This window comes from Pollachius pollachius (assembly GCF_949987615.1).
Source record: "Pollachius pollachius genome assembly, chromosome: 3".
In the NCBI taxonomy this organism is placed as follows: domain Eukaryota; kingdom Metazoa; phylum Chordata; class Actinopteri; order Gadiformes; family Gadidae; genus Pollachius; species Pollachius pollachius.
This window is the reverse complement of record NC_136936.1, coordinates 32,453,017-32,472,534: the sequence shown is the minus strand read 5'-3', so window position 1 is coordinate 32,472,534 and position 19,518 is coordinate 32,453,017. Positions and strand designations below refer to the sequence as shown.

At 46.0% G+C, this 19,518-nt stretch overlaps 2 protein-coding genes across 2 annotated transcripts; both read right to left on the bottom strand.

Moving 5' to 3' along the window:
- Positions 1–906: 906 nt before the first annotated feature.
- pknox1.1 (pbx/knotted 1 homeobox 1.1) lies at positions 907–11,592 on the bottom strand. The gene is made up of 11 exons (XM_079733452.1): positions 11,510–11,592; positions 9,982–10,094; positions 8,646–8,776; positions 7,571–7,742; positions 5,149–5,343; positions 4,720–4,837; positions 4,258–4,355; positions 3,874–4,002; positions 3,430–3,506; positions 3,074–3,237; positions 907–2,099 (listed from the first exon to the last, which is right to left on the bottom strand). The coding sequence occupies exons 2-11, from the start codon at positions 10,033–10,035 to the stop codon at positions 1,921–1,923; spliced, it is 1,317 nt and encodes a 438-aa protein (XP_079589578.1). The 5' UTR covers positions 10,036–10,094; positions 11,510–11,592; the 3' UTR covers positions 907–1,920.
- Positions 11,593–12,130: 538 nt separating this feature from the next.
- Positions 12,131–18,363, bottom strand: ndufv3 (NADH:ubiquinone oxidoreductase subunit V3; the record flags this gene model as incomplete). The annotated part of the gene is made up of 4 exons (XM_079733432.1): positions 12,131–12,468; positions 14,868–16,352; positions 17,246–17,348; positions 18,319–18,363. 4 exons carry the CDS (start codon positions 18,361–18,363, stop codon positions 12,305–12,307), a joined length of 1,797 nt encoding a protein of 598 aa, XP_079589558.1. The 3' UTR covers positions 12,131–12,304.
- Between the last annotated feature and the right edge of the window lie 1,155 nt (positions 18,364–19,518).

Genomic DNA, 19,518 nt, shown 5'->3' with positions numbered 1-19,518 from the left:
TCGAAGGGCTTGAAGCCGCAGAATGCAGTCTTCTTTCTATTTTATTATTTTAATCCTTTAGGCCTACAACTAAAAGAGGAGGCCTAAAATGTTCCAAAGTAGCTCTCTCTGTTCTTGATGTGAGCACAGTTATGTGTGTGTATCTCTATATCTAGATCTAGAGATACACACATTATATATATTTGTGTAAACGGTCTGTTCTTGGTTGGCGATTTGAATTCTCAACTGTGATTTGAAGTTTGCATCTTAAGCGTGATTGTGTGGTAAGCATAGCAATGTGGATTGTGCACTTTGAAAAAAACAAAAAAAAGGTAGTCCACTACGCAACAATGGTAAAATTATTAAAAAAAACACATGACTCATCGCATACACAATGTGGGGTAAAACTTGATTTATATTTAAAAGAAGAAAAAGTACTGCGATCAAAGTTACTGAAAGAGGACCCCTGGGCGATTCCCTCACAATTACCAGCCTAAAAGTATTTTAAACTTCTCTATTTAAAAAAAACAAGACAAGCCTTGTGTAGTTTAGTGTCCTTTGACTTAATTTCATTCACGTTCTGGTTTTCTGTGCTTCTTGGCTAGATTTCTTTACAAAAGAACATCGGTAAGGCCATTTTTTGTATCGCAAGTTTAAAACCAGATTTACACAGCAATTTTTCAATCAGCATTCAACTTTTTTTTTTCGTTCCTTTTTTTACTAGAAAACTGAAATGAACCCTGGAAAACAGGGTCGCTAGTTTAATAATGAATCTGTACATAAATATTCCTTACAAAACAAAACAAGAGAAACACAAACAAGGAAAAAAACAAAACCACTCGTTACTTCTCAAGTTTGTATATAAAAATAAGCTCTCTCTCCCCCCCCCCTCCCCCCCCCCCCCTCTCTCCACGCCCTGATGGGCCACAGAACAGACCTCGGTCAGAGACCACCAGTAAGAGATCCCGGTAAGAGACCCGCGGTGAGAACGTAGAGTCGATTCTAACTAGAGTCGTGTGCACTTCTACTGAAAAAACACAAGCATGCAGGAAATGAAGACGAGCTCTCTGCTGAAGCGTTGGCATCCAAACAAACAGGATTCACATAGAAAAGGGAGGGGGGCGGAAGCGGGCACAGGGGCGGCGGAGGAGGAGAAAATATATATATGAAAGAAAACAATTCAACCTTGATTAATGGAGCGGTACAAAGTATGACCCCTTCTGGTGTTCTTGTTTATAACACTTCTTTTAAGCTTCCATAGGTTGCTTACAATATAATACAAAAAGTGCACTCGCCAACGTTTGTCTACATGGTATAAAAAAAAAAAAAACGGTTTCTGAAATGAAACTTTTGGGAGCGTACACATCACGCAGTTCGTGCTGCCGTCCACTAGTGGGCGGAAGCGGTTCTGTGCGTACGTCCTGTGGTTTTGTGCTCTATGTAAACGTATCATCTTTGTGGAGTATGTGTTTGTGCGTGTGTGTGCCAAAGTAGTGTCTAAGTGTTATGTGTGTGTTGATTCATCAGCCAGTAAAAGGCTTGGGAGAAGTGTGTGTGTGTATGCTTGTGTGTGAGCTTTTCTAGACAAACATTTGGGATGCGTGTGTGTGTGTGTGTGTTGATCTGTAGGCTAGTATACAGTGGTAGTAGTGTGTCTTTGTGTAGAACAATATATCAGCTTTGAAGTTTGTCTTTGTGTAAATGGATGTGTATGTCTATGTGTTTGCAACGGCATGTTTCCGTATGTGTGTACAAGCATCTATGTCATGGATGTATGTCTGGTGTGTGTGTGTGTGTGTGTGTGTGTGTGTGTGTGTGTGTGTGTGTGTGTGTGTGTGTGTGTGTGTGTGTGTGTGTGTGTGTGTGTGTGTGTGTGTGTGTGTGTGTGTGTGTGTGTGTATGTGTCTGTGTGTGCGTGTGTGTGTCCATGGTGTCTGTGCTCTACTGCAGCGAGTCACTGTGGTCCAGGCCCAGCCCAGCCATGTCGTCGTCGTCGTCCTCTCCGCTGTCCAGGGACTCGTCCTCGCTGTGGCCGCCCAGCATCACCTGCTGGACCGCCAGCGTGGCGCCGTCCGACGTCAGGCTCTGCAGACCCTCCATGCTCATGGTCACCATGGTGCCTGCCGAGGGAGGGAGGGATGAGCGGAGAGACCGGCGGCCTGTTTGCCATGAGCAGACTGTCCCTAGCAACCTGCTTGTATGAGCTAGCTGTTGCTAACATACAAACCGTTTGTTGCTCATAAATCTACTGGTATAGCCAACATATGTACTGTATAGCCAGAAGGAAAACATGAAACCCCTTTTCCCCTGCAGAGTCTGATAACTACCTCTTACACCTCTTCTATTGAATATTGAACCGTCTAGTCTAAAGGTAGACTTTAATCCAAAGGGTTAGGTTCAGTCAAACACCCTCACCACTATAAGACCATCCATCAACTCAAATGGTACCAGGTATGGCATTGGGTTGGACTCCTGTGGTCTACAGCCCACTTGTCTGCATAAGAAAGGCACCCAGCCCCCTGCATGCTACTGAATGACACTTCCAAAATAGTACACTGCAAGTCGCTTCAGATAAAAGCTATAAATGACTACTAATGAATGAAATACTAATGGATTACAAACAGCAGAAGGGCATAAGGAGGGTGGAGGAAGGGTGTGGTTGTGGTGGTGGAGGTAGAGGTAGTGCAGGTGGTGGAGAGGGTGTGCTGGTGGAGGTGGGGGAGGAGGTGGTGGAGGAGGTAGAGGACAAGGTGGTGGTGGAGGTAGAGAAGGGTGTGGTGGTGGTAGTGGTGGAGGTATGGTAGTGCATGAGGTGGTGGTGGAGGTAGAGAAGGGTGTGGTGGTGGTAGTGGTGGAGGTATGGTAGTGCATGAGGTGGTGGTGGAGGTAGAGAAGAGTGTGGTGGTGGTAGTGGTGGAGGTATGGTAGTGCATGAGGTGGTGGTGGAGGTAGAGAAGGGTGTGGTGGTGGTAGTGGTGGAGGTATGGTAGTGCAGGAGGTGGTGGTGGAGGTAGAGAAGGGTGTGGTGGTGGTAGTGGTAGTGCAGGAGGTGGTGGTGGAGGTAGAGAAGGGTGTGGTGGTGGTGATGGCGTACCGTCGGGCATGGTGACCTGCTGGCTCCCGCCCACCGAGGCGATGGAGTCGGGCCAGAAGCGTTGCAGGGGCCGGTTCTGAGGAGTCTTCTTCTTGGTTTTGGGGGTTTCAGAGGAGCTGGCGTCTAGCATGGGTTGCAGGATCCTCCGCCGCGCATTGATGAACCTGAGAGGAGGAGGAGGACACAGAGGAAGAGGAGAACGTATGAAAGAGGAGCAGATGAGAGGATCAGAGTAGGGCGGTGGAGACAGGGATTATTTCATATTTTTTGTATAATTGAAGAGTGGACTAGAAGACTCGAGGGTGGGGCCAATATCCATGCTGCTGCTTGGATCCCTCCTCAGGGACGTGACTCACCAGTTGTTGACCTGTAGTAGGGTCAGGTTGGTCTGGGTGGCGATCTGTTTCTTCTCGTCTTCCGTTGGGTATGGGTGCTACAGGGCCACACAACACCAACATTGTTAATCTCTAGTTTGACATTGCTTTTTGTGAGTGCAGCATCCACTTGGGAGGCACAATTCTGCCTCCTCCTGGGTTCATCCCATGTCATGTTTAGCAGAGGAGATGGATCCAATTGGAAATAAAGACCAAGACTATGTCACCAAATGTAAAGTATTAGCTAATAACTGACTTCCCCAATTCCCTTTAATAACATGCCTCTTAATCCAGTGACACACACACACACACACACACACACACACACACACACACACACACACACACACACACACACACACACACACACACACACACACACACACACACACACACACACACACACACACACACACACACACACACCCCAATGTGCTGGAAGAGCCAGGAGCGCATGACGTTGGTGGCCTGCTTGGGCAGAACCCCACGCTTGTTCTTGGAAGAGTTCTCCTCGTGGCTGAACGCGTTCAGGTCCTGGTGGAACTGGAGCTGGAGCTGAGCGAAGATGCAGAGACACAGACATTATTTTTTAAAATGAAATAGATTTGAAAGATTTACCCCACACAGCAAAAACGGTGCATCAGTGATCATAAAAGAGTGGTTATTAAATGACTAGTATTGAGTACAAATTAGTTTTAACAGCGGACATCCTCGCTAGAGAATGAGCGGCCTGCTCCTTTATTAGGGAACCCCCCACTGTGTTTGTAACAGTGTGTGGCCTCCTGTGTGAGTGGTGGTGTGGGGATTCACCTGATTGTTCTGGACTCGTATCGTTCCGGGAGAGATGGCCTGCGTCACTAGCTGGCCTTGGGGTGTTACTACGGTAACCGGCTGATAGACCGTTCCACCTGGAGAACACACACACACACACACACACACACACACACACACACACACACACACACACACACACACACACACACACACACACACACACACACACACACACACACACACACACACACACACACACACAGGATGAGTGTTTACACTTGATGTGCCCTGGAGGCCGCGGTCTGGCAGGAAGTAATAGAGCTGATGTTGCTCATTAGTCAGCAACAGTAGGATTAAAGTCCCATAAGGAGCCATACCTTCTTTGTGACATTTCATATCTATGTCGTTTACTGCTTTCTTTCTTTCAACGGGGGGAGTACAAGTTGGAAAATCTAAATCTGTACGATTATTTCCAAAGAGGCTCATGTAGGTCGTTACCTGCGACCACCTGGGTGGGGTTGACGGTTGTCAAGGTAACGTTGCCCTGCTGCAGGGCGGATGCTTGAACCATGATCTGACCCTGGGGACTGAGGGTCCCTGCGAAGGAGGTGGGAGTCTGAGGAAACACATACACATACACACACACATCTTTTAAACACACATTACAAACAAACTTGTTTTATACCTTGTTGTGCATCTGGGTCTCAAGAGGGGCCAGGCCCTGCAGTGGGGACTAGGGGCTTCCATGTGTCTGTGTGTATGTGGGGTGTACCTGGGTCTTGAGGGGGGACGGGCCCAGACTATGCAGAGGGGACTAGGGGCTTCGATGTGTGTCTGTGTGTGGGGTGTACCTGGCTCTAGAGGGGGGACAGGCCCAGACCTTGCAGTGGGACTAGGGGCGCCCATGTGTCTGTGTGTGGGGTGTACCTGGGTCTTGAGGGGGGACAGGCCGGGGCCCTGCATCGGGGAGTAGGGGCTCCCGGGGTCTCCGCTCAGCAGCGTCTCACTGTTCATCTTGGTCTTCAGGCAGGCGATGTAGCGGCTGCAGAAGTCCTTGCAGAGGTCACTCACCTTCTCCAGCTCCAGTAGGTGGATCCGCAACACCTGGATGGCCTTCACCATCTGGGGGTCAAAGGGGAAAGGTCAAAGGGTTAGGAAGAGAAAGACCCCTTGAAACTCCCATTATACAGTCGTCTTCTGATGTTTACCATCTTCTAATAAGACATCCCTGTTATACTTCCTGCCCTACACTGCAGCATGAACATCACCAAGAACTCCGAATGGGGCCAGCACTTCCCTGCACTGTTGGGATGTTCGGTTTCAGAACAGCTGATTTCAATTCAAGGAACGAGTCCACTCAATCTCAGATAGGTTGGACCTGAAACCATTAATGAACCATTATTTAAACCAACGAGAAGATAGAAAGAAGTCCTCACTGCAGGCATGGGCTGGGTTACCTTGAGCCAACCTGCTGTAAACCATGATCCAGGTTAGGCTCACAGCATGGTGGGCGTGGTAACGGACAGTTTTTAATCTTGGTATCTGAAACCAAAGGAATTCTGGCTTCTCTTGAATTCTGAGTTGACATAACCGGTTACCCTGAAAATCCAGCCCTTGAAACAGGGCCCTGGATTTACATGAGCTGATGCTAATTAGCATCTTGGTAAACCCTAACCCTAGCTGCTTGGTTTAATATATTGACTTTGGACTTTGACTTTGTTAAACTGGAAAGTCTACCTCTAGATTTGGGGTGAGTAGGCATTTACTAATACAATCCAGGTAAAGGAGAATATGGACATTTTACGTTAGTGTTTAAGCATGTCCAAAGTTGATAACAGGAATTGTTTTGTTTTCTTTGTGTGTCAAATACTCACAGCTTCCCATGAATCCGAAGCCATCTGATTGATCACAAAAACCCAAAGAAACAACTGCTAGAGGATACATTAAGGGTCTGATGGAACTAAATGACACAGGATTAGAGAGGGGAGAATTACCACCAACCGCATCCATGTAAAGATGGGCCTGGCTAAGATGACTGCCAGGGTTACCATCCCGTGTGCAACAGACCATCATGTGGTTGTCACTCCTGTGATTAAAACGCATGCCCGGCAGCTGGGAACATACTTTGGTTGAGTCCATTCTCTAGAGCAGGACTCCCTTAGCGCAGAGCTCCGATAGGGCAGGGCTCTCCTAGAGCAGGGCTTCTCTGGAGCAGGGCTTGTTTGACTCGGCTGGGATTCTCATGTCTGATACAGCAGTGCTGCCTGCTTCGAGTTGTGTTTTTAAACTGATCAAGTTCTTGTCTTGAGTCGATGAAAAACCCACACACACATTCACACACTCATTGTAGGCTATTTACCTTTAGATTATAGCCTACTGCAAAATTTGACTGATTCGTTTGAGAGACATTCCACTTCCCCCCACACAGGGGGAAGTGGAACACGCACGATTATATCCGCGATGATGAATTCTGTTTGACTTTCAATAGGAGTGTTCCACCTTTTTTGCTTCCTAATCTCAATAAATCAGCCAATTTATTTCAGATAAGTGTTCTTTACACATTGGACAATGTGTCACACATATTACCTTTAGTGTCACACGATGTTGATATTGGGAAAAAAACGTGTTCAATATCAATTTTAGCGATTTATTTTCATTTTAGTTGTAGACACAAATGAAAAACAAAATAAACTGTTATGAACTCTAGCGTGGATGGCGATGCTTCTCGGACACAAGACTGAATGGGTTATGCACTTCTATAGGTATTCTTAAAATTTCAAAGACTCGCAAACAGCGAGCAGGGCTGACGTCAGCGCCATCCACTGGACACAGTGGATTTAAACTGGTGATGGGAACTCAAGTCACCGCGGTCTTGTGTCGCCACACACCAATGGAATGGGGCGTTTAAGAGAGCTAAAGAAGAATTCACATCATTTTCAATCCAACTGTTTTGGGAAGATATTCAATTATGGCAAATTAGACAGGACCATTAAGGCTGGGAAGAATGTTAATCTTCTGATACATTTAATCATCTACTCTGATTGTAGATTATGCATTGGAATAAAGCTAAGGGACTATTATAAACCTAGGCTCTTGACGAGCAAGGCTGTGAATCATCACAAGATGCTAGAAAAATCCCAATATGAATGCAATTTTTCCACTTCTTGGTTTATTTAACGAATAAGCTGGGACCAGGTGTTATCTGATCTAGTTTGTAATATGCATCTCCTTACACTGAGCAGTAGAGAGAGAAAAGAGAAACACAGAAACTGAGAGAACAAGAGAGAGACAGTGAGAGCCAGAGCGATAGATGTGACTGTAAGCAAACATAAACACCCTGTCCTCTCACCAGGTTGTCCAGGTCAGGGTCTTCGCTAAAGAAGGCCTTGCCTTCCTTCTCCTGGCTGCGCACAAAGTTCTCGATGTCCACGTCGAAGCTGGCCGACGTGATGCAGTCCGAGCTCTGTGTGGACTGTTCGCATTTCTCAAAGAGCAGGGCCAACAGCGGGAACAGAGGGTGCCTGCACAACAACAACAACAAAAACCCAGTTTGAGACATCCTTTATTTTATATGGGAATATTCTGAACCTTTATTATTATTATTATAATATATACACAATAGACAGATCAAATATACATTTACCAAGGAATGACAGTCGGCTGTGACACCACCAATGCAAACTACTGTATCCAGATTTGTAAACATAATGCAAATGCTGTGTGTATTGCCTCAATCTTTCCCACTCTCTTTGTAAAACATATCATGTGGTATTTTTTTACCATGGTAATCTTCAGGATTAGTGCTGTGTGATGCACTGTTGAATTCAGGATCCAAAAGCTTTCTCGGTCGGCTACAATAAGCCAATGCGCTAAAGGAGGATAACAAGGCTAAATATGTACTGTCTATTCAGGCAAAGAGATGCTCAGTGCTTGAGCTTCTAGAAGACACCGTTCAACATCAGGCACACGAAGCGAGAGCACCTGGAAGGGTCCTCTCTGAACCTGTTCGCACGTGGCATCCAAATTCAGATCCCACTGGATTGCATAGGACCAGTAGAGGACTAGTAGAGGACCAGTATAGGACCAGTAGAGGACTAGTATAGGACCAGTATAGGACTAATCTGCTCTTAATGCCTGACACATTAGGAGTCCAGTTGTAGTCGTTATGTCAATGTGCACTCCTCACCACATTTCAGTACATACATTTGTCACCAATCATTTGCATGGCAGGAACATTGCCCAATTATTTTTTACATATTGTTTGTGGAAGGGAAATCTGATGTCAAAGGGTAGAAGAAGACAGCTCAGACACACTGGCCTGAACCAACCCGTTTGTAATCAATCCCCATTCATCTGAAGAGCGGAGGTGACAGAGGGAGTCGATAGAGAGACAAAGGGCGTTTGAGAGAGGATGAGGGCAGTACCGATATATGGCAGTTTTGTCTGCGTCCATGGGCGTCTGTGGCTCGTTGTGGGTGGGGCTCGGAGCTTCCACCAATGACCCCTCGATGAACTTCTGCTCCGAATCCCCTTCTGCCTGGGCCACACCTTGCATCTGCAAGCCAACAGATGAGATGATATGCGTGCAGAGACAGAGAGAGACAGTAAGCAGGAGAATAAGCGAGAACAGAGATACAGGATAAAATAAAGACATCATGTGAACTAGCTGCAGGGGGAAATCCTTATAAGGAGCTGTTATTTTAACGAGCCAAAGCTGCACTAACTGCTGGGGGAATGGATAGATGATCAGCATGAGCGGCACTGGGAGGCATAATGTGACCGAGAGCCTGAACAGGGCAGGGAGGTACAATGGACACAGAGAGACGGCAGCCTGAGCTTGACCCGCCGTACCCGTTTGTTTTGGTTCCAGTTTGTTCAGATTTGAACTTGGCAACTGAGCAGGGAAACAATATCAGCATGAATAATATTTTTCCATTAATAATTGTTATGATCATGTCATTACATCCATTGTCATAACGCTCCTGCTTGGAGGAGATGGAGAAGCTGAGGATTCAACAGCATTTTATGGGATGCCGAGCGCCGCATTTTATAATGACGTTTTTATAATGCTCTGTTAAAAAAGGAGAACTGAATGACTGGGAATCAAGTCTCTCCCCTTCTCCTCTGGGGGGGGGGTTCAACAGCCTGAACCTGCCCTGTGACTAACAGCAGGCCGGGGGGCCAGGCTGGGAGCCAGGGAGAGACCCAGCATGGCGAACCAGCCAGCAATCCCAGCTCCAACCATGTGACTCGGGTAACAATGACTTGGACTGAGCTCCGGCGGGGCTAAAAATACTTGTTTGCTTGGGGTGGAACATTTCTCATTAGTCACAGATCTTTCCCCCGCTCTCTTTATGAACACCAGCGATGTTCTGGCACTGGCAATGTTTGAGTGTTGTAGTGAGTGATGCGCGTACGGGGAGGAGCGGTTTGAGGGAAGAGGTCCTTGCTCTGTGGTTTAACATTGCAGGTCTGCTGTACGGTTATTTGTTGTAGCTCACTGTGATCTGAGACCGATACATTGCAAATATAATACTCAAACAGGAGATGCAAGGATATCAAGTATTATGTTGTATGAAGAAGGCCCGGTTATCTTTAGTTTAAAGCTTTGTTTTGACGAGCTTACACTGGGGGAGGAATATACTGTAACTGTGAATATACGTACATATCGGCAACTAAACTTTACTTTTACATGGCTAGAGTGCTTCACATAGATTGTCAGAATGCACAGCCCCAGATAGGACTTCCCCTGAGACCCACCTGCTGCTCTCCTTCTTGGTACTTGTCTATGGAAACCGACTGGGCTGCCATCATGTTCACTGCAGATGCTGCAAACACTGGGGCATTATAGAGAGGTGGGACCGTGGGCCAACCTTTACGACATACACATACAAACAGCCAAGATCAAAGTACAATAGGCTTTAACATATGGCTATTCCTTTTTTAAGTTTGAGATTTAACTAAAAAGTTGAACTTAGATGGTGTGAATGATTTTATGATAGGGTAAAAAGAAATTGTATTTTATGAGATTCATATAATGGATAAGGGAACAGGGAAAATGTCCTATATTTATCTTTCATTTAAAAATATAATATTGAAGCATGTTCCATGCACAATAATTCAAAGTAGCATCGTGCGTCACTGACAGCAACAGCCATTCTTCAACCAATAAATATGTGGGGATGCATATTGTTTATGTATTATGGGACCAAGTTTATGACTTAAAAAAAAGGTATTTCAATCATTTCAGATTTAAATAGTACCCTCAACATAGCGCAAAATCCATTTTTGTCCACAGCCCATTGGGTGGTCCAACATTCAAAGACACTGTCATTGATCCCATCCCAATAAGCCAACCTCTACATGCAACCCATGTTCCGATAACACACACACACACACACACACACGCGATTTCCAACATTAGCAGATATCCGGGGGGAGTAATACAAATAATAAAATGAGTTGTGCGTATTCGTCAGTAATCCATACGACTGCTTAATTCTACAGCAATCAAAACATTAGCTCGATAATTAAAGAAAACAAAAATAGCAGCTCAGCTAGTGTACTTCAGCAGGGTACCTAGCCGCTAGGTAGCTCGCTAAAGTAGGCTACTACTAGCTGGACGGCTATTTTTACACAAGCAGAGTTACGACAAGGATTTGTGGTGTGCTATCTGGCGTTTAGCCGCCGGTACAACACCAAGCAGACTGCAAACCGCCATATTTAGCAAGGAAACCACTGCCAGAAAGCGATCCCCCATGCTAACAAAGCTAACAGCCCCGCTGCGGATCACTAGCAGCTCGTTGCTTTCTTTACATCTTATGGCTGTATAAAACAGCTCCACATAATATATCGTCCCGTTTCACTTGAAAGCATTATACGTGATCACATAATAACGTTAAGGTCTGTAAAAAATAAAAATCTACATAAAAATAAAAGCTAACATGCTAGCCGGTGAGGCTTCCTAAATCCTGCCCACATCAGTCAATCAATCATGGGAGGACAGCTGCCTGTCCCTCCTCTGAGAGGGGTAGAGCGGGGCCTTGCTTCCACCACTCGCCCTTGCCTTTCCACAATCCTCCTCTGCCCCCCAACAAAACGCCCGACATATTTTTTTTCCCGCAGACTGAGTTTTATTTCTTCCTAGTACTGCCAATGCTCTCCCATCCAAACAACCTCCGATGCTCCCAATATGTCCGCGTATTCTCGCCCTGGGCATTTTTTGTGTGCAGCCCAGATTGTTTGATTGATAGGGAACGGAAAAAGAAGATTTTGAGTGACAGCTTACCTGAGTGCCAATCTTCGTCACACTGACAAGCGGCTGCAGCAATCGGGACCCGCAGTTGTCGCGTTGCGTCATCGCGCAAGGACACGCACAGCCTTTGGCTCATGAATATTCATGAGATGGGAGGAGATATGAGGACTCAGTGGAGAGCCTTGTTCTCGCCCCCCCTCCCCCCTCGAGTCCATGCACCCTGCTGGGCACGGCTGGCACTGCGTAATAATCCACTGCCCTCATTTATGCTTCTGCGTAAAAACATAACAAGGAACACATTCTGCATCCATGATTCTCGCCCATATAAAAATCGGTGGTGCTGCTCTCCCCCTTTCCTAGCCAGTGCCGCACTAACAGCAAACCAAGTCACGGATGTTTAACAAGCAATAGAAGGCCTTCGCCGCATATAGACGTGATAATTAGGGCATGATATTCCGCACAGGCGGGCTACGAGTCAAAAGTGGAATCATTAAAATAGAAGGCAGATAAACCACTTGCGCACTCAGCGCTATTCAAATGACCCCCCTGAGGTACAAATACACCATAAAAAGGCGTTTGATCATTGCAGACTTCTTATGAGTTGCTGCCTCTCTTTGCACAATAGAATCAAGGCTTCACAAAGAATGAGACTGATTCAAATTGGTGAACTTTAATATATCATCACATTTCTTTTCACAACAGAATTAAGTGCACCATAGATACAAAGGGCAAGCGCATCGCCATCATTAACAGACAAAACATATTCAGGGAGGGGGTATTTCCGAGATAGACACTGTCTCGACTCTTCGGATATCACCGCCGTCTGCTTTAGTGCAGGGGAGATGGTCGGCCGGAGGACGGCTGCGGCAGGCGGTGCTTGGCCATCTCCAGATCCAGGTCGACGAACGTGAACGTGTTGTAGTTGTGGTGCTGGCAGTTCTTGTACGTGCTGTTGTCAAACGGCTCCTCAGGCTCCGGGGTTGCTGCTGCCTCTGTGGAGAAGAGAGAGGGAAGGGGACAGGATGTTAGGTAGATAAAAAATACTAAATAAGATGAGGAAATCTTCAGTCTGGAACCCCAAGGCGTCTCACAGACCTCTCCCCAATTTAAGAGCTGAACATCAGAAGTGCCCAGAAGAGCAGATAACCAAAAAACTGACAAGACCCCATCTTTACTTGTATTTCAACCTGAAAAAAGGACCTCTATCCCTTGTGGAGGCGCTTGTTTGGCACCAGAATACTGGCTTCTCAGTAGAACACAAACCACCACAAGCATCGTTGTATCAATTTGTCAACATGTGATAAGGTCTTTGAAGGCCGATACATTTAAATAGTCACACGTGTCAACAAAAGGTATTTTACGGCCGGGGTACTTCCTACGATCACAGGCACACCTCCCGTCCCCGCCACCCCCCTGATAGAGACTGGAGCCAGGCAGGCGTGAAAGGCCTAAGGGGCTGAATTTGTGTGTTGGGGGGGGGGAGGAAAGCATAAGATACACTTGGTTGCAGCCAGTCAGAATCACAGCCCACGATACACAGATTATACAGGCACAAGCACACATAAAAGAGCCTGTCCAAGCAAGAACGACTGCAGCTAGTGCTAATTAGATCCTCTTGTGCCGCTGGAGGGGCTTCTGTGTGTCAGACTGCAGACATGCTGTGATATACTGAGACAGTTGTCCATGGGAATCTACTCACAACCAGCACACACACGACATTAACAGACGCACATTTTTTTTTTGGATTAAAAGAGTTGAAACGGCAGGATGTTTTAGAAGACATGCATTTATGGTGTTCATTAACTGACATGTCTTACACCAATGTGGAGGAGTAGGAGTTTGACCCAGGAGAAGGGCGCACAACACCCCTGGGTGTTAAGGAAAGAAATAAACTGCAGCCAGAGGTGTGTAAGGGGAGGGTGCATCCCAGGAAGGGGAGGGTGTATACCAGGAAGCAGTCAACCAAGGTAACAAGATGTGCTGGTTTGGTTAATATATATATATATATATATATATATATATATATATATATATATATATATGATAAAACTAAGAATTGCAAATACCTTTAGCACATATAATAATATATCTTAGGAACACAATAAAATAAAGATATTTAAAATGATGAAATATATAATAATATGGCATAAGGTTTGCAACATCTGGTTCACTTTATCCATTGCTTCCAGGAAGACTCCCCTGATCCCAAATGTCTCCCAGGTGACTTCACTTAAGACCTGCTGGTGTGGAGGACCGCATTCTCCTCTGTAACTGGAACCCTGAGCATGTGCTCTGTAGCATTAGCAATAGCATTAGCATTAGTTGGCACCCCTCAGGTTAACCATTACAGCGGAGAAAAGTTTAGACACTCCTCTAAATGTGTCCAAACTGTGGAGCATGTGCACTGTAGCATTAGCATTAGCGATAGCATTAGCCGTCACACATCAGGTTAACCCTGACCATAGGGAAAAAATGTCAACAGTACCCAATGAAATATAACTAGGAAATCATAGTAGTCCAAAACACCGTAGAAGATGGGCAAAAGAGGTGATGAACAACGCAACCAAAATATACAAAAAGTAAAATATAAAACACAAGAGAAATGTTTCCAAAGTCCTCTGGAAGTGGAGCTGCCTTTTAGGATATTCAGAAAAGAGTTTAAATCCAAAATCAACAGAAGGAGGAGGGTAAAGGTTGTTAAGATTAGTAGTTATTATCTGCAAGCATGAGAGGATGCACAGGCTCTGCAGACTTCTGCAGAAACCTCAAATTGTATATGATGTGAATGTACAGGGGGTAACAGAGGCAGTATAATGATCATATCAGTTCCTGGGTTCATGCAAGCCACAGAATCAATCCTAAACTATTGTCAGTGAAAAGGAATTTCATGGAGTCATTTAGGTGGCAACGCAATCATGTAGAAGATGAATGCAACGTGACCCTGTCCCGAGCACTTTAGCTTATATCTCATGTTTGAATTTCTTATCAGTTAATGACTAGTGTAGCGATGGACTGGAAATAGGCAAGTGGAAAGCCAGCATGTTAGAGAGGCCTAGGGCTTCACTGAGACTACCTCTTTGGGATGAAGGGCAAAGGAAACAATGTGGTGAACAGGAAAGAGCTATTGCGAAAGAAAGGCTACTAATGCAGAGGCATCTATGTGAGGGAGGTATTTTAAACTAACATTTCTAAATTACTAAAACTAAATCTCAGGGACAGCACCGAGACACAACCACTTGACCCATGCTTTGTGGGGATAGTGAAGCCACCTTCATGAACACTGTGACGTTGTATATCTGTATAGGATGGTGAGGTGTGTGGTGTTTTAAGATCCACAGTGGAGCGGGAGAGGGAGTAGGGTTTAGGGTGGAGGTGGTGGTGCGGTGTATACCCTCAGACGCTTCAACAGCCTCAGGCTCAGCTGGGCTCTCTGCTTGGAGTTCCTCCCCTGCAGCTTCAGTCAAGACTGGGGCAGGATCCACCAGCTCATCAGAGCCCCCTACAGGGGCCGCTGCCTCAACTGCAGCCTCAGGGGCCAGCTCGGCTGGGGCCACTTCAGATACAGACTTTGGGCTCTCTTCTGCTACTGGGGCTGCAGCTTCCACAGCGGATGGAGCTTCTTCCGCATGTGTAACTTCCACAGCTTGGAGTTCCTCCCCTGCAGCTTCAGTCAAGACTGGAGCTGTATCCACCAGCTCCTCAGTGCCCTCTACAGGGGCCTCTGCTTTAACCACAGCCTCAGATGCCACCTCGGCTGGGGCCACAGACACGGACTCTGGGCTTTCTTCTGCCACAGGTTCAGCTTCAAGGGGAGCTTCAGCCACCGCTTCAACCAGTGGAGCTTCAGGTAGGGCTTCTGCTGCTTCTAGCGGGGCCCGGGGTTCTGGTTCTACGTGAGCTTCAGCTGCAGCCTCAAGAGCAACCGCTGGTCCTTCCGATGGGGTTTCCAGAGAAGAGGAAGAAGAAGGGGGAGGAGCGGTTTCGATGGGTTTGTCTGGTGTGGGTTGGGGGTCAGATGCTAGTTCGGTGGCATGTTCTTGGACCTGGGGAGCCGCGTCTGCGACTGATTCTTCAGCTGCAGAGGAGATCTGGGGAGCAGAGTCCACCAACTCCTCGGACGCCTCACTGGAGACCACTGCAGCATCCGTATCTACGGAAACCTCAGCTTCTTCTGTGGTCTGGGTAGCTGAGGTACGAGGGCTGTCCACCGGAATGGTTTCGAACGCAGCCGTCTCCTGCTTGATATCTCCGGTCTTCATGTTGTCCCCGGGAGAAACGGCGTCTTGGCTCACGCCGACCTCTCCAGCAGAGGGCGCTGTGGCAGAGGGCTCCTTCGTCTTCGTCTGGACTCCCTCTTCTGAGTCTTCAGAATCAGAGTCGGAGTCAGAGTCAGAGTCGCTGCTGGATGAAGAGGAAGAGGACGATCCGTCTGCCGATGGCTCTTCGGGCGGAGAGGAGGTGGCAGCTGCTGGAGTCACGTCATCTGTAGTTTTGGCAACAACGGGGGTTTCGGTAACCGCCGCCTCAGGTAGGGAGGGAGGGGTTTCCACAGCCACCTCCGGGGCTGGGTCAGTGAGAACAGGAGGAGCGGCCTCAGCGACGGGGGCTGGGGTTTCGGTAATCGGGTTGACATGGCCCGCTGGACTAGCTTCCTCAAGGAGCTCTTTGGCAAGTGGTGCTTCAATAGCTGCGGTTGCTGGAGGGGCGAGTGTGGCAGCAGCTGCGGCGGCCACAGCTGTCTGACCAACAGGGATGGCCTCAGGTTGGGGTTCACCTAGAAGATGAGCTGGGGGAAACCCGACGGGCGCAAGCCTAACGGGGAAGGCGACTGCGGACTTGTAGGCTAGCAAGGATGCTCTCTCATCTGGAGCCTCTACTGCAGAGGAGAACGGTTAAAACAGTTAAACAGCCACATGGAATTGGGTCAAATGCTCGACTGGAATCACATCTAAGAGAAAGCAGCTCTCATGTCGCCATTCTGGAATAGGTTTCTGGGCCCCCTTGTTTAGATCCAAGCAAGTGTAAACAGTAATATTTTAGGACAGAATAGCGATAGAATCAAAGAAGGAAATATCTGGTTGTCAAGGTATCTTAGGCACACTTAAGAACTCTTACAATTAAACCTTAACCCAGGTTGAGCAATTGAAAGTAACTTTGGTTAATAAGTTGTGGGGTTATTTTGATTATGCTTTACAGGATTGATTCAACAAAGACAATATACATCTTATCAGGAGCTGAAATATGGAAAAACTTAAAGTGGAAATCTCAAGATCTAATATCCGTTCTTTTTGGTGGCACTTATGGTGAAAAATAAACAGTGCGCCGCAACACACACACAATCTGTTAGGGTAGCTCTGCCAAACCCTCTCTGGTACCACCACTGCATGCCCCTTATTATTTGAATGAATGGCAGTAATGTCACCACCAACACCTAGTTCGTAACATTGCTAATACTTCAGTCTGCTTTCACGATTGTGAAACCTAATTTGGCAATTGTGACTTAACTGACATTTATTTAAATGCAAATTGTTGGGAGATCTTCTAGATTGCCACCTTAACAAGTGAATAAAGGAAGTTATACCCATTAACTTTATTTACTATGAACTTGACAATGGATGCAGATGGAAGTGGGTAATAAATGTTACAATAGCATTATGAAAGATAATCACAACATCTTTGTCATTAAACATTATTTCACTGACAATAAACAAACATAATGTATAGAGGGGTAAGAAGAGGATAAGAGTGGAGGAGTGATAAAGGCCTTACTCTTGCTCTGAGCTTTTCCCGGGTTAGCTGGGGGCTCCCCTCCCTGTGTGCCGAGAGCCGCCGCTGGCTGGCGCAGCACACCCCAGCTCTCCAGCTGCAAGGCCTGCAAACAAGAGGACCACAAACACAAACAACAGGATGGAGACTCAGGAGAGCTGGAGGTCAAGAACTCTCAAACTGTGGTCAACATGCTACTAAATCGTACAATGGAGACTTTGAAAGTTATGAATAGGCTTTATTATTTGAAGCAGTGACATCATTCACCAAATGAGGTACCCTTAGTAGGTTGTGATTTGGTTGCCTCTCACCAGGAGGCAAAAATCTACTTTGGAGGAATTATGGTGACAGCAAAAAAAATCCTTCAGTTTGGCTTGGTCCTTGTACCCAATACAAGGGAAAGATGGTAATCCAATGGGAGTGCAAGCCTAGTACTGGGATTAGGTACGATAGAGATACGTAGGAATAACCTATACTATTATTGATTGGGTTAGGCCAACAAATATATTGTGCACCTCAACAGTCATTCCATAAGGGACAACAACTGTGCCATTCAAAGAGGGGCATATTTAGTGTAAGACATTTTAGTGACAATGTTGAATAGAATTTACTACGCCTGTTCATTTAAAGGGATGAGGTCAAGGCCCTACCTTAAACTCGTTTGGAGTGTTAAGACCCTACTTTAAGATGGTGTGAGCCAGGAGCTGATTCACCTCTTTCACGTGTGTATGGCAATGGAGGGCACCGAATTACACCACGACAGTGACAGTTGCTTCCTAAATTATGTCCAAAAAAATCCGCTACCTCACTGTTTTGTGTTACAATGTTGACTTTGACTACAGAAAACAGAAACGTTTTTAACATTCCGATGTGTCCCGTCCTATAGTAATCTGTACTACGGTACCATCCCTGAACTTCAGCAGTCCGACCGGGGTCAGACAATATACAGGACGGTACAGTGGGCGGAGATATATACCATGTATGTAGTATCACCTGTTAAATTATTGATTTTCCTTTTGTTGAACGACAACACGACATCATAAAAACGTGTTATGGTTACATTTTAGAATTATTACCTTGAGAGATCCAAGTCGTCCTATCCGCAGCAAGGAGGTCGCCATTTTGTGTTACCAATATTATGTTCCGGGTAGAAACATAGATATTTTTGTCGTCATAATGATGTAAACCCTTTACATAATAACAATATTGCTAGTCAAGTTAACCTAACTAGAATAATTTACCAAACCATATACACCACTTTATACTATGCAGTCAATATATGGATTTTTATATGCACACACACACACACACACACACACACACACACACACACACACACACACACACACACACACACGTGCATCTCAATAAATTATATAATATAGATTTGTTGCACCCAAAGTGAAATATATAAATCCTTTATTTGTATTAATCTAGATCGTTATGTCTTACAGTTTATGAAAACCCAGAATTCTGTATATCAGAAAATTGGAATATTGTAAAAAGTTCCTAATTCATATTGTAGACTCAAGGTGTCAAATTCTAATCAGCTAATCAGAAGTCATTGACACCCTCCACAAGTGGGCTAAGCCTCAAAAGGTCATTGCTAAAGAAGCTGGCTGTTCACAGAGTGCTGCATCCAAGCCCATTCATAGAAAGTTGAGTTGAAGGAGAAAGTGCGGTAGAAATAAGTGCACAAGCAACAGGAATAACCGCTGCCCTGAGAGGGTTGTCAAGCAAAGGCCATTAAAAAAAGTGTGGGAGCATCACAAGAAGTGGACTGAGGCATGAGTCAGAGCATCAAGAGCCAACATGCACAGACAAATCCAGGACATGGCCTACTACAACTGTCTCATTCCTTGTGGCAAGCCACTCCTGGACCAGAGCCAATGTCAAAAGCGTCTGGCGTTGAGTATGTTGTATACAAGATTCTGGAGGAAGAATGGAGAGGCAAGTACAAATTAAGCAAAGCCATCTACCAGGACATTTTAGAGAACTTCATGCTTTCTTTTCTGACCAGCTCTATGGATATGCTGATTTCCTTTTTCAGCAGGACTTTGCACTTGCCCACACTGCCAAAAGTACCAATAGCTGGTTTAATGACCATAGGATTACTCTGCTGGATTGGCCAGAAAACTTGCCTGACCTGAACCCCAAATAAAATGTATGGGGTATATTGTCAAGAGGCAGATGAGAAACACGAGACCCAACAATGCAGATGCGCTCAAGGCCGCAATCGAAGTCACCTGGGCTTCCATAAAACCTCAGCAGGGCCA